Genomic DNA, 14,636 nt, shown 5'->3' with positions numbered 1-14,636 from the left:
TTATTTCAATATTTAAATGTAAGTCCTGTTTCAATTTCAAATAAATAAATACAAGCATTGATGCTTGGCAAAGACACTAAGGAGTACCTAAAATAAAAACATCAACAATGTCACGCTGAAAATGCTGTTACAAAAAGTTTTGGAGAAATGATATTCCCCATTAAGTCAGCAAACTTTATCTCCAGCATATTGCATAGTATTGTAAATGAAGAAAAAAAGAGGAAGAAGTTTTTATTGAATTAGTTCAATATGTAAACTTGTACAACAATAGTAATTTTTTAAACCAAAATGTTATCCTTTCACTTATAATTTGTCGAAAGGAACTATTAACCAAGAAAGTAGGATATTTTCCAGAGATGAACTAGTTTTATAGAAAAAGTAAATTTCAAAAAAAGTTAACTTATATAAAAGTGTAAACATTTTGTGGACTTTGCGTTGAAAGTGGTTATTTGTAAGTTTAATATTGGAAACAAAGAGAAAGTATCACATGCTATTCTTACAATAAAGTTTAATGAAGCATTATTTTTTCATTTTCAAATTTCAAAACAAATGATTTTGCAAATCGTTTAAAAAGAAACCATTCAACATCAGAAGTTCACTTTCTATATAAAATTAAAAAAAAAATTATTAGTTAAAATGCGCTTTAGTTTATATATATATATATATATATATATATATATATATATATATATATATATATATATATATATATATATATATATATATATATATATATATATATCAAGCCCATAGCAACCGGGGAGGGGGGCCAGCAGGGCTTTTGTTCTCCTCCACTCCTTCCCAATAATTTTTCAAATGATTATTTCTGAAAAAATTGACTGAAAAAATGACTAAAAAAAAGGTCCTTAAAACTATTTTGGGGCCCCTTAATCCAGCACTGCTTCCCCCTCCCCTAATATAATTTTTGTTCCTACGTGCCTGTATATATATACATATATATATATATATATATATATATATATATATATATATATATATATATATATATATATATATATATATATATATACATATATATATATATATATATATATATATATATATATATATATATATATATATATATATATATATATATATATATATATATAAAAGCTAATGCAAATAAAGACACATCTATCGAAGTAAACAATATTTGTAATTACATGAAAAATGTAATTAGCAGCAAATGTACAGCAGGAAAAAGACAATGTTTTGTGTATCTGGATAAAGAAACATGGTTTTCAAAAAAAAGAAGCATAAGCATTCACTTTAATATGTTCTTTCTAAAAATGGATAATGCCAACAAATCTTTCTAACAAAGTATGAAACCCTTTGTATATGTAAACACACTCTGAAGGAGTTCAAGAAAAGCAATTTTTGTAACAACAAAGATTTTTACAAAGTCTTGAAATGCTGTTTCATAAAATGGAAATTATATATTTGAGATATCCATAAAGTCTTGAAATGCTGTTTCATAAAATGGAAATTATATATTTGAGATATCCATAAAGTTTGCGGAAATATAGAAAATAGTGATAAAACTTTTTTACCAGGTTCAAGAAGGCTTCGTTATCAAGAATTTTTGCTTATTTCATTCAATATAGTATTTTACCAGGTTCAAGAAGGCTTCAAGAAGGCTTCAATTCGTTATCAAGAATTTTTGCTTATTTCATTCAATATAGTATTTTATAGAACATATGAAATTTTAAAGATACTTTGAAATTGGAAAAGTGTTGATCTATTATATGGTACTATTCAATTTTTATCTAACTACGAAGTCATTTTCACTTTTAGATTAATATATATATTCAAAAATATATACCCATTTACCAAACTATAAAAACCTAAAAAAGGCAAAAGCAGGAGAAGAAAAAAGGTTATGTGATCTTATAAAAGCAAATTATTTTCTGTTAAGATATTAGTTGTTGTGTGACATTTATTGATAGGGTCGAGTTTGACACACATGCTAGCTGGTATTTAAAACTCTTTGCAGATAACATTTGCAATAGGTAAAGTTAAAATAATGTTCGTACTAAAAATAAAAGCATCTTCACAACTGCATTTGCCAACACCAATTGGATTATTTTATTTGATGTCATTCTCAAAACTGTGTGTAAATAATTTCCCATCATGTCTTCATTTTAAGGGATTAAACACTTTTACATTTTTTTATGCTCAAAGATCCTTTCTATATAAATGCTTGACGGAAGGTGTGCAGACAGGTAGAAATATGAGTCCATGTGGAGAAGTTACTTTGTAAAGATCTTGATCCCACCACCTACTATATGCACAATAGATCAAGTCTTTGTATTTGAGATGTGCAAAAAAATACAAAAAAGAATCTTTTAAAAAAAATGCTTGAATAATCTAATAAAACGAAAGCAACCATCCTATCGATGAGGAAGAATAATAAACACAACTTTAATAACAATGGTGATAAAAATGATGACAATAATGACCAAGATGATAACAATGAATAAACAATGGCAATACAAGAACAGGTGAATGTTATAAAAATATGTATTATAGCATTATTTCAAATCTAATAATTCTACAGATATTCCATATGCTTTTTTTTATATCAGTGAATTGTTTTTATAACCAGTGCATTTTTTATTCAGGAACATTTTATCATCGATGAGCTAGTTGCTTATAAGAGTCAATTGAGTGGCTGTGCAATACAACAATATTTGGTACCCTGTTATAGTTACAAAGGTAAATTTTAGTATTTAGTTTATTCTGAAATGTCGTGTATACATAATGACTAGGAAATGTGTTTTTGCGTTTATAAGTGCAACAGTGTTTTATTCTAATATAATAATGCAATTGAATAATTTGTTTCAGATTAATGAAAATGACTTCAGTGTTTTGTGTATAAAAACCGTAGCAACATGTGACAAAAACTTTTTTAAATGGTCAGCTACACAGAAGTTCTGAAATATGGGAAAAGATAAAATTTTGAGTCATATTGCCCCAACTAATCCAATAAACCAAAGAATCTGTTTTATTATGTCTTCATGCGAAGTTATGTCTTCATGCTAGTTATCTTATCATGTCTTCATGCGAATTATCTTGAAAAGACAAAAAAGGTTTACGAATAAATGAATACTATAACATGCATAGACAATTTTCTATTGTAAAATTATTATTTTAAAAATTCAGGATTTTTTTCATTTTTTAATATGAATTTGCTAGAGTTTATGTAAAGATTCCAATTTTTTTTTTGTAAATGGCGGTCTATAATTTTATAAACCTATTACAAGTTAAAATTTATTTCAAATCTTTTGACTCCATTTTTTTATTGCAGTCAAAAGTTACAACAATTTCTCAAAAAAGTGTTTTGCACGATTGATTTCTTGAAGTGCCAATCTGACCATATACTATTTTATTATTTTGATGAAAAATTAGTTTCACAACTATCATCTTGTGCAAAAAAGTCCGTGTGGTTGTGTTGTTTTTGATTTTTAGACAATTATTTTTAATTTTCCTTTTTTGGTAAAGCTTATAGTTGGCATAAACAAGTTTAATAAACATGTTTAAATAATGTTCTAGATACTTCTGAAAATATTACTTTGAGCAAAATAATCAAAGTTTGCAAAGTTCTTCCAATTTTCAAAAAACCACCATGGTCCAATTTTCAAAAAACCACCATGGCCAAGCAAGACGACGAAAAAAATAATAGAATTAAGTGTTTTTTTTTATTTGTCATTGTGTCTATTATACAAAGCAAAATGTTTAAAAAATAACGGAATCGGTGACATGAAGTATTTTTTTACCTTCAAAATTGTATGGTTTTTATAGACAATGGCTCTCATCTAAATTTTATTCTTTTGCTTACAAATTCTCTAAAATATCTTTTTACATTAACGTTATCTTGTTATTTGTTTGTACATTTGTTAGAATTGTAATTATACTACCGTATGTCAAACATTGGTTCAAATAACTTTTTAAATTACAAATAGAACATAAAAAGAAAAGCTGACTTTAATTTAAAATCAAATACTCATTTTTGATATTAGACAAATGGAAAACATTATTTAAATAAAAGACTATATATTTTAAAAAAAACTTTGACAATTTTGATTATTCGTCAGCGGAGAACGAATTCTCGGCTGACGAATAATCTATGGTTCTTGGCTGACGTATTGTCTAATTTTAATAATATTTAGTTTCACTAAATAATAATAATTATTACTAATAATAAATAATATAAATAATTTTTTCATATTAGAGCTTTCTGATTGCTTTTTTATTTGTTTTTTTAAAGTTTTTCTCTTATCAGGGCCGTCTCTAAGGAGGTGGAAAGGAGGGTGTGTGTGTGGAGTTTGTAATCTCCCTACAAAAAATTTAATAAAAATTTAGTTAATAAACTTAAAACCTGTAGTGAACTTTTTTTTTTCAAGTCGTTAGTCGGCATAAAAAAGATACTGCAAACGCCTCCCACCACCCCTACCCCCACCTCTCCTTTTTTCCTTATTTTTTTTATATCATTTTTTACTTTTTTTTTTTTTTTTTTGCTTGCAATGAATAAAAAACTTTGACTTTTTATCTGTTCTTTTCTAATTTTTTTTTTTTATCTCTTCTTTTTTCTTTTTTTGAAGGGAAAGAAGAAATTAAAAATAAATAAAAACCCCCTTTTTTCGAGAATTTGATTTTTTACGACTGCACCACTATTTATGACTGTCACCATCTAACTAATCGTCTTAGTTTCAACAATGTGCTCTAAAAGTTTGCATATTACTTAATAAACATAAATTACTTTTGTGGTTAACGCACAATGGTCTGGTGATGCCATTGGTAATTGGTAATTGGGTAATAAATTATTCTAACCTTTATTTTATCATTTTAAAAAGGTCTTATTAGGTACGATTGAAAAAATAACATATTAAAACGACTCTTTATGTCTTTATTTAAGATTGCAGACTTACGTTTAAAAGTAAAAAAACTTTTTATCTCCCATTGAAAAATAAAATTTTATTGCATCGTTTTTTAAGTTTTTTTAGATTCATTTTTTAAGTTATTTTTTTTTAATTAATTTTATGAGCATCAGGAAAAGCTTGTAGATCTACAAAAGAAATTATTACTTAAGTTGTCAAAAACATAGCTAAATTTTTAAAATTTGCTGATGACAAAAGTTTTAAAAGTTGAAAAACTATTTTTTGTATTAATTTGACACAGAGATAACAAAAATAATTTTTTTAAAAACCTTTTTGATGTAACATTATCAGTGGCGGATCCAGCATTTTTTGATCTGTGAGATAGCTAACTTCCAGACATTCCAGACAAAAAATATAACTTCCAGACAAAAAAGCCCCAAAATTTTTGCTACACCTGCCCCACACGTGAGAGCAACAAGTTGATAAAATATTTTTTGTACTATTCTCAACTAGACTTATATTCATCGATAATTTTTAAGTTTCATAGTATTATCTCTCAGCGTTCAAAAATTATGACCATATAAAAATTACAACCCCCTCAAATTAAGGGGGGTTTAAACTTTATATGGTCATAATTTTTGAACGCTTAAAGATAATACTATGAAACTTAAAATTTATCGATAAATATAAGTCTAGTTGAGAACAGTACAAAAAATATTTATCAACTTGTTGCTCTCACGTTTGGGGCAGGTGTAGCAAAAATTTTGGGGCTTTTCCGTTCCCAGCCTCCAATCATCGCAATTTTTTGCAAACTCTCATCATTTGACATAAGTATAAACATATAAATGTTTGGAGTTAGTTCCATGTCTGGAAGTTATCTCAAAGATTAAAAAATGCTGGATCCGCCATTGATAATTATGCTATAATACTATTATTCAATAACATAATTATGCTGATTATTTCCTGTAGCTAAAATGTTACTAAATAATTTTATCACTATCTATTTAGTTGCAAAATAACTGCTACTAATAAATGACATAATAATGAAGTTGATCAGATTTATCTTGTATTTGCTTTGAAATTATAAGGCCAACAAAAGTAAAACTATCATGAAGAATTTTAAAAATTGCCACAGTAATTTTTTGATGTTTTAGATATGACGCTTTCAAACTCTAAATATAATTATGTTCATGCTCATGACAAATGAGAATGTTTTGCAAAAAATTGCGGTGATTGGAGCCTGGGAAAAAAAACAACCCAAAATGCTCGCTCATTCCACCCAGAATGTGAAGACAATCAGTTAATAAAGTATATTTTTAAAAATATAAAGCTAAATTTAAATTCATTGACAGGTTTTAGATTTCATTTAATATTCTTTTAACGTTCAAAAGTTATGAACGTATAAAATTTCCGCTCTCCCCAAAATCAAGGGGTTATATTTTTTCTTTCAAAAACTATTGTTTAGAAGCAACATTTATTTATTTAAAAGTCTTTCATTTATTTGAAAGTTAAACCTTGTTTAAGTCAAGTTGGACTATGTAAAGTCAAGCTGATTTGAATTATTGCAACGACACAACTGCAACAAAATCTTTATAAATTACGCAGCACTAAACTTGTTTAAAAAATAGAATTAGAAGATCTTTTTTGCGGTGATTTTCATTGAAGTGAAGTTAGTTTTTGTGAAAAAGCAGCTATATAGCGAAATAGTTATTGCCTTGAGTTATTACAACATAGCGTTAGTTGCCAAAAAACAATTATTGATATAAAAAACAGGGTTTTATCCAAAAGATGTGGTAGAGGGGTGACTATTTACGATAAAATCTTAAATATTCTCAAAACAATTTTTTAATAAGATATAAAAGTGGGATGGGGAAGTAAAAAAAGTTACGTTTAAAAGGTCATTAGTATAAAGTGAAAGGAGTTTTATTATGAATAATCTCTTAACAATAAACGATGAAAAATAGGCGTTAAATACTGAAGCGTACGTCATTAATGAGAAAACGCTATAAATGAAAAAACATCGTCATACATTTAAAAAAAATTTTTGTATAGTAAGTTATAAATATCTATATTTCCAATCGTGGTAAATTTCATTAAATTCTTTAAAATTTAAAAAAATTTTAAATACACTTTTTTATTACAGGATGGTAACACAAACATTCGAAGAAAATTGATTATTCAAAAACAATCGATCGAACTCAAATCAACTATTCATTAATTCATTTATCGATTTCTAAGGATGAAAAAATGGACTTCTTTATCAAGCGAGTTGTAAAAGTTAAAAGAATTTACGAGTTCATTAGTCGAAATGTAAAAAATGTAAAATAGTTTTTTTTTGTAAATAATCATTCCGTTGCATTATATTTGTTTAAAATAGAAGAAAATGCATTTTAACACAACTTTGTAAAATAATTCTTCTTGATAACTTTTTTTATTGAGAAAAATCAAGATTGTAAATAATTTTGAAGTTTTTTTAACGCAACACATGAACTTACTATTCTTTAAGTATATATTAGATACGTGGTATATCATTTATCAATCATGTCCGTAAAATGTTTTTTATGTAAGAGTAGGTATGTTTTTATAACATTAAGCGATGTCCGAGAGAGTTATAGTCCTTTTAGTAATGTCAATAAAATTCTAAATATAATAAAAAATAAAAATTGTTCAATCTATATTTACAATAATTAAGATTCTAAAATAAAGAGCAACTTAAGTACGTTTATGCTTATGTCAAATTTATTTTTTAATTTTATACTGCTTTATTATATTTACAGTTCAATTACGTTACAATTCTATGACTTAATAAAATGCAGTATATAAAACATATAATATAATGTAATTTAACATAGTATAACATAACAAAGTAAGACGTAATCATAAAAACTAAAAATCTTTCTTTAGAAAAAAATTCTGTTTAAAAATAAATATTTTGTTGTAAAGAAATCTCGCAGAAGACTATGAAGTCATATCATTGAGTACCTCTTCGAATCGTTAAATAAAATCTAGGTTTTAAATCATCAATGGTTAAATACAGGCACGTGATACGCATAAATATTTCTGCAGAAATTTTCTATAGTTAGAAAACCACCTATTAAAATAAGATCATAGTTAGCCCTTTAATTTAGTATAAATCTTGTTGTTAAGATTAATACATGTCGATAAAATTGGTTTTAAGTTTGAGTTTTTTTTTAGTTTTTTCAAGGTAACAAGATTATTTACTGCTTTAATTTCTATATCAAAAATATATTTTATTATATAGGTACGGATCCTGATATAAAATAGCGAATCGTTAGAACTTCGTCGTTCTATTAAATAATGTAAAATTGCCTGTTGTTCTGATTGTATATCTGTTAGAGTTAATATGAAAAAAGTTATCTAAAAAATGCGTTGATACTATTCCATGATTGAATTTAAGCATTAAGAATATTTTTGAATTTTTTATTTGGTAGACGTTTAGTACATTCAAGGTTTTTAGCAAGAGTTCAACATGGATGAGTTTATCGTTACTACAAACTAATCTTGATGCATATTTTGATATCTGTAAAGAATATTAAATTTGAACTTGTGTGTGCAAATGAGAATTTTCTGCAAAAATTGCGGTGATTGGAGCGTGCATACGAAAGTACCCCAAGAAGTTAGCCCCCCTACATAAAATGTGAAAGTGATAAGTTGATAAATTTTTTTTTTTTTCAACTCATCATTTCGGTTTTCTACATATTCAAAATAATTTGTTTGGTTCGATTTTTTTGCTCGAGTTTAACCGAACTAACGTTTTGATTTGGTTAACAATGAGTCTTTAATACCAACACAACAAAACCCAAATGTCAAAAATTGAATGTAAGTTACCCAAGAAATTTTCAGCCATCATACTTTTTGAAGGCAGGCATTGTATATTTACGAAATAAAATAACACTGTCGTAAAATTTATAGTAAGGTTATACAACACATTTATTATATGTATATGTATATACATTATATATATGTATATGTATGTATATATATATATATTATATATATATATATATATATATATATATATATATATATATATATATATATATATATATATATATATATATATATATATATATATATATATATGTAAACCATATATTCTCCCTCCAGAATTCTTGAAACATTTTTTAGAGTTAATGAACGTTGTTATTGCGTCTGGAAGTCTTCAAAGTTCTGTCGATATAAGTGTGCCCCGGTCTACCCTAAAAACAGTCAGGTTTATATTCAACAAAGAACTACTGCAGATTCATTGCATACTATTTATTAAAATAAAGTCAAGAAGTTACCTTTGTTTTGATTCTAACTAATGTACTAACTGCTCCACAACCCACTCACTCATCGATATCACAAAATTTTTTTTTTTTTTAAACATCTTCGCTTCCAACAAGGCTGCAAGCAGCTACTAATTAAAGTTGGAAGTTACTGAAAGAGAATAGATGAAGATTGTAGAGCAAGATAACGATTGACAGACGACTTAAAAGATTGCAAATTATATGAGTCAGATGAATTATAGTAGATGGCACAATAGACGCTAGCTCTTTAGAGCAGTGCCCAATATAGTATATGTAGAAAAGAGAAAGAGAAGCAACATTACGACAATGTGATAATGGTTGGAGGTTGGCTGCAAGAGCAGGTCCAACTATCTTTATAACGCGTTTTTGCATCTTATCTATAAGAGAAAGGGCATCATTAGAAGATCCGCCCCAGATATAGCAACAATATTCCATATAAGGCCGGATTTGAGATTTATAGAGATAGAGAATAGAATCCGAAGTAAGAAAGTAACGAGCTCGATAAAGAGATGCAACCTTAGCAGATGCTAATTTTGCAATGGATTTGAAATATGGTTTCCAAGAAAGATTGGAAGTAATAGTTAATCCTAGAAGATGAAGAGTAGGTGACTCATTGAGTACATTGAGTATAAATATAGGAAGATCTAAATTATTGCGATAACGATTAGCTGAAAAAAATTGAGTTTTATCTAAATTAAAGTTCACCAGCCACTGAGAGCCCCATGCTGTAGCAGAAGTAAGATCCTTTTCAAGCTCAAATATCCCCTCCAAGCAATCAGAGGGTGTTGGTTTTTTTTCACGACAAGAATAAATGGTAGTGTCATCAGCAAACAATGCCACCTTAGATGAGAGAATATCTGGAAGATCGTTAATGTAAACTAAAAAGAGTATAGGGCCAAGGATAGAACCTTGAGGAACCCCTGAAATTACAGAATAAGAAGAAGAGTGTTGTCTATCGAGGACAACATTTATGCTAGGATTGGAAAGGAAGGATTCAATGATCTTAAAGATGTTGCCGGATACACCATAAGAAGAAAGCTTATGGAGAAGACCAGCATGCCAAACTTTATCAAAAGCTTTTGAAATGTCAAGAGCGATGGCCTTAACCTCTCCACCTTTATCTAATGCACAATAAAACCTGTCAGTTTTTACTGTTAACAAATCAGCTGTTGAACGAGATCAAAATCCATATTGATGGTCAGAAAGTAAGTGATTAGATTCAAAATGAGAAATTAAGTGTTTGTTAATTAAAGATTCAAAAACCTTGCTTATGATAGGAAGAAGACTTATGGGGCGGTAGTTAGACGAAACAGATCGCTCTCCAGAATTTTTGAAGATAGGGATAACAGATGCCGCTTTCCAGCAGGCTGGAAAGCAAGACTCTGATAAGCACTTAATAAATAGTTTTGAGAGTATAGACGACAGCTCCGGAGAACACTTCTGCAAGACAATAACAGGTATGTTGTCCGGGCCAAAAGCTGTAGAAGAGTCTAGGCAGGAAATCACTTTAGATACAGATGCTGGAGTGATATGAATGTCAAGCAATGGATCAACCTGTTTGTTGGCAATATCAGGTAGAAAGCAACTAGTGGAATCAAGAGATGATATTGATGAAAAGTTTTTAGCAAACAATTCAGCTTTGTCTTTAGGTGAGGTGACAAAGTCTGAACCATTCAAGAGAGGTGGAATTATAGATTTGCCCTTATTATTGATATTATTAAAGGTTCTTCAGAAGTCACGAAAGCCTAATTTTTGAGGTGAGATACGAGATTTCATGACCTGAGAATAGCGGGTTTTGGCGTTAGACAAAACCTTTTTACAATTGTTTCTAGCAGTAATAAACAGAATCTGTTTTCTGGAGAATTGTTTTGCTGATAAATATGGAAGTAACGGTTTCGATTGGCAATCGCAGCAGCACAGTGTGAAGAAAACCATGGAGGAGAGTGAGGCTTGACCTGGAATCGTCGAGAGGAAATAAAAGGTTCCATGCCAGCTTGAATCCACGAAGTTATGTAAGAAGCACAATTGTCGACAGGAAGACGAAAGATTTCTACCCAAGGGCCATCGCGAAGAAAATCACGGAAAGAATCCCAGTCAGCTTTACTGTAGTTGTAAGAGGTTCGATAATAGGGAGATTCAGGTGATGAAGAAGAATGAGATAATAGTTTTCGAGAAATCAAACTGTGATCAAAAGCACCTAAGGGTGAATGTGGAGAAACTGAGCACTGACTAGGATCAGAAACAAGACATAAGTCGAGTAGAGAAGGTAAATGATTCGGGTTGTCTGGAAAGCGAGTTGGAAAGTTTACTATTTGAGTTAGGGATTGAGAAAGGCAAAAGTTGTGGGCTTTAATGCCTGCCGAATCACTGACACTAGAGTCAAGCCATTCAGAGTGGTGAGCATTAAAGTCACCGACAACAACTATATTATCGGTCAATATGAACAGAAATAACGTCAAAAAGTGTGCAGTCTTGAGATGAAGGAGAGCAATATAGAACAAAGAGAAAGACAATAGAGTGAAGTGGTGCTAAACGAAAGCACATAAAAGAATAGTGTGTGGATTCAAACCTAGTTTCACGACAAATGGGTGAATTCTTACGGATGTAAATGCCCAGGCCAAGCATGTGACTATTGGAGTCTTTACGAATTAGAGGAAGATAACCATCAACACTAAGATCACAAGATGAGACAGCTGAACTCAAATTAGTCTCACAAAGAGCAAGTAGGTCTGGTGAACTTTGCAAGAGATAAGGCTCAACAGAAGAAAAGTTACTTCGAAGACCACGAATATTAGTGAATGATAGGTTTAGAGAATTTGGTGATGATGATGATGGTTTTTTGTGTTTTATAGTTTTTGGTACTTTATTCAGTTTTAGATTAGATTGAAGAACTTGACTCAAAGCATAGATAGTACTCAGAACACTGTTTAATAGCCCAAGCAATTAACTCATTACTACTAATAAACCCTAAGCCGTAACAAAGGGATCCAAATGTGACCTCCGCAATGCACACCAAAAGTACAAACAGGGACACCATCCATGCGCAACATTGCACTGTTAATACTTTGATATTTTTCAGCTGTTGATGGAATCAGCCTCTCTGAGAGCTACCACAGAGTTCCAGGAACCTGACTACCAGCCGGCCTCAGAACCATAAAACTGAGCTTCAGAGCTGTACCCTCATTAGGAGATAATAGAATGAGTTGCCTAGTCATAAAAACAGAGACACAAGCAAAACCCATGCATTGAGTCAAGAAGATCCAGCATTCAACATCCTAAACTGGAAACAATACATTAAAAATACATCTGCGCAAGCCAAATAGATGAAGAAGGGGTGCGAGGCTGGTCAACAGATAGAATCTGTTTACCCCTTAAGTCTTTGCCTAGGAGGCCTTCTACAAGACAGTAGCCGGGTGCATTTGACATCTGCCCAAGATAAGTATTTTTATCGAGACACCATCTCTAGCCTTTACTCAACCAAGAGCCCCAAGGCAGGGGGTGTTTTAAATCGGAGTTGGCATCTCCTAGCCTTTGCCTAAAAAGGTGTATCCTACAAGGCAGCAGGACATGAAGCAGATTGTACTGGGTTACATGTTACCAGTAGCAGGATAACCTGATCTGACATTAAAATCAATTAGAAAAGCTCTTGATGATAAAAACTTTGCATGTGGTGTCTTTGTCGATCAACAAAAATCTTTCGATACAGTAGATCACTCTATCTTACTCAAAAAATTAGAATATTATGGAATAAGAGGAATTCCTATAAAATGGTTTATTTGCTATCTTCATAACAGATCGTAGCTTGTTTCCATTAATAACATTAATAATAGTCTATTTAAATGAAATATTTTAATGGTGTCCCCCAAGGCTCAGTATTAGGACTTCTGCTTTTTCTTCTATAAATGCATGACCTTAATAACTCCATTAAGTTTGCAATCGCATACCATTTCTCTGATGATACTGACTTGCTCATTATCAACAAATATTTAAAAAAACTAACAAACGCGTTAGTCATGATCTTGTTAATTTAGCCCAGTGGCTTTACCCAAATAAGCTTTCTCTCAACTGTAGCAAAACTGAACAGGTAATATTTAAATCCAATAAATTAAAAATCAATAAAAACTTAAATTTTAGTTTAAGTGGGCAAAAAATCAGTCTGTTGGGATGTACCCCATCTTCAAAATCCCCATCTTGGGATTGTCATCTCATCTTTAAAATCTAGGCATTAAAGATGAGATGTATTTTGAAAGTTACAAATCAATCCTAATGTACTTTATATTACTTTTGAGATTCTCAAACTTTATAATCTTGTTCAACTCCTAAATTGCCATTTTTTCTGGAATCACCAACACAAAAACCTACCTCTTACCTTCAATAACTTCTTCCTTAAAAGTGCAAACAACCATTACTATCTTCAATCCATTAACAAATCACATCACATCAAAACACATCAAAATATATCGCATCAAAAATTATTAAAAATAAACAAAAAATTTTTGTTAGGTTTTTTAATGCAATACAATAATAGTTATAGCATGATAGTAGTAATAATAAACACTAATGATATTATTAGTAAAAATAACAATAATAACAAAATTAATATTGTTAGGGCCTCCATTTAAGATCTCTTCCGACAGCTCAGATAATGTTATTGCCTAACACAGTCAGGACCGTCCAAAGAGATTTTAAAGGAAAAGTGGCGGCTACGTATCTGTTTTTGCCGACAAAAAAAAAAAAAGGCCTCGTTAGAGACATTTGCTGACGCCTAACTAAAGGTCTAAATTTACCGACTCTAGAGTCCAAAGTTGCTGACTAATTTTTGAATAAAATTTTCCTAGAGATGGATAGAAACTCCAACCTACATCCGCCACCCTCCCTAGGGTCGGCGCTGAACATTGTTAAATATATAACAACAACAAAAAATGATATTGATAACAGTTACTTATTTTATATTAATATCTATATCACAAATAATAATAACAATAATAACAGTAATAATATTAACTGTGATAATAATAATAATAACAATTATAACAAAAAAAAATATTAATAATAATACTAAAAATAACAATAAAAACAATAACGATAGTAATAGTAGTAAAAAAATTAGTAGTAGTAGTAGAAAAGTATTTTTTGTATCAATAAATTATAATGATTTATGAAAATTATTAGTAGAGTATAGGTGCCGATTGTGAAATACCATTTTTATTTTATTAAAAATGTCATTATAGAAAAAAAACAATAAAACATACTATTATCAACACGCAATATTGAAAGTACCCTTTATAAAATTGTTTATTACTATTATTATTACTTTTTTAATTTTATTTAAGTGCCCTAAGAAGTCCTTATCACAGAGCACCGCGGATAAAAATTTATTCGGAAGTTCACGCCTCCTTCCAAACCGATGTCGCAAAACTTGGTTTGAGCCATGGATCCTTTGTTT

The 14,636-nt window shown here is 29.6% G+C and overlaps 1 protein-coding gene and 1 long non-coding RNA gene across 7 annotated transcripts in view; both read left to right on the top strand.

Moving 5' to 3' along the window:
- LOC101236754 (uncharacterized) overlaps positions 1-7,340 on the top strand; it is a 71,927-nt gene extending 64,587 nt beyond the window's left edge. For all 6 annotated transcript variants that reach the window (XM_065814204.1, XM_065814208.1, XM_065814206.1 and 3 more), the window contains one exon: positions 7,024-7,340. In XM_065814204.1, the coding sequence (XP_065670276.1) occupies positions 7,024-7,031 (8 nt within the window). In that variant the 3' untranslated portion in view covers positions 7,032-7,340. The remainder of the gene's footprint in view (positions 1-7,023) is intronic.
- LOC136088940 (uncharacterized) lies at positions 1,117-3,210 on the top strand. Its single transcript, XR_010642655.1, has 3 exons — positions 1,117-2,504; positions 2,625-2,718; positions 2,848-3,210. It is a non-coding gene; the product is annotated as an uncharacterized LOC136088940 (long non-coding RNA).
- Positions 7,341-14,636: the final 7,296 nt, after the last annotated feature.

The sequence above is a fragment of the Hydra vulgaris genome, chromosome 12 (assembly GCF_038396675.1).
Source record: "Hydra vulgaris chromosome 12, alternate assembly HydraT2T_AEP".
Lineage (NCBI taxonomy): Eukaryota > Metazoa > Cnidaria > Hydrozoa > Anthoathecata > Hydridae > Hydra > Hydra vulgaris.
The sequence above is the reverse complement of the archived record's forward strand: the minus strand, read 5'-3'. Positions and strand labels throughout refer to the sequence as shown.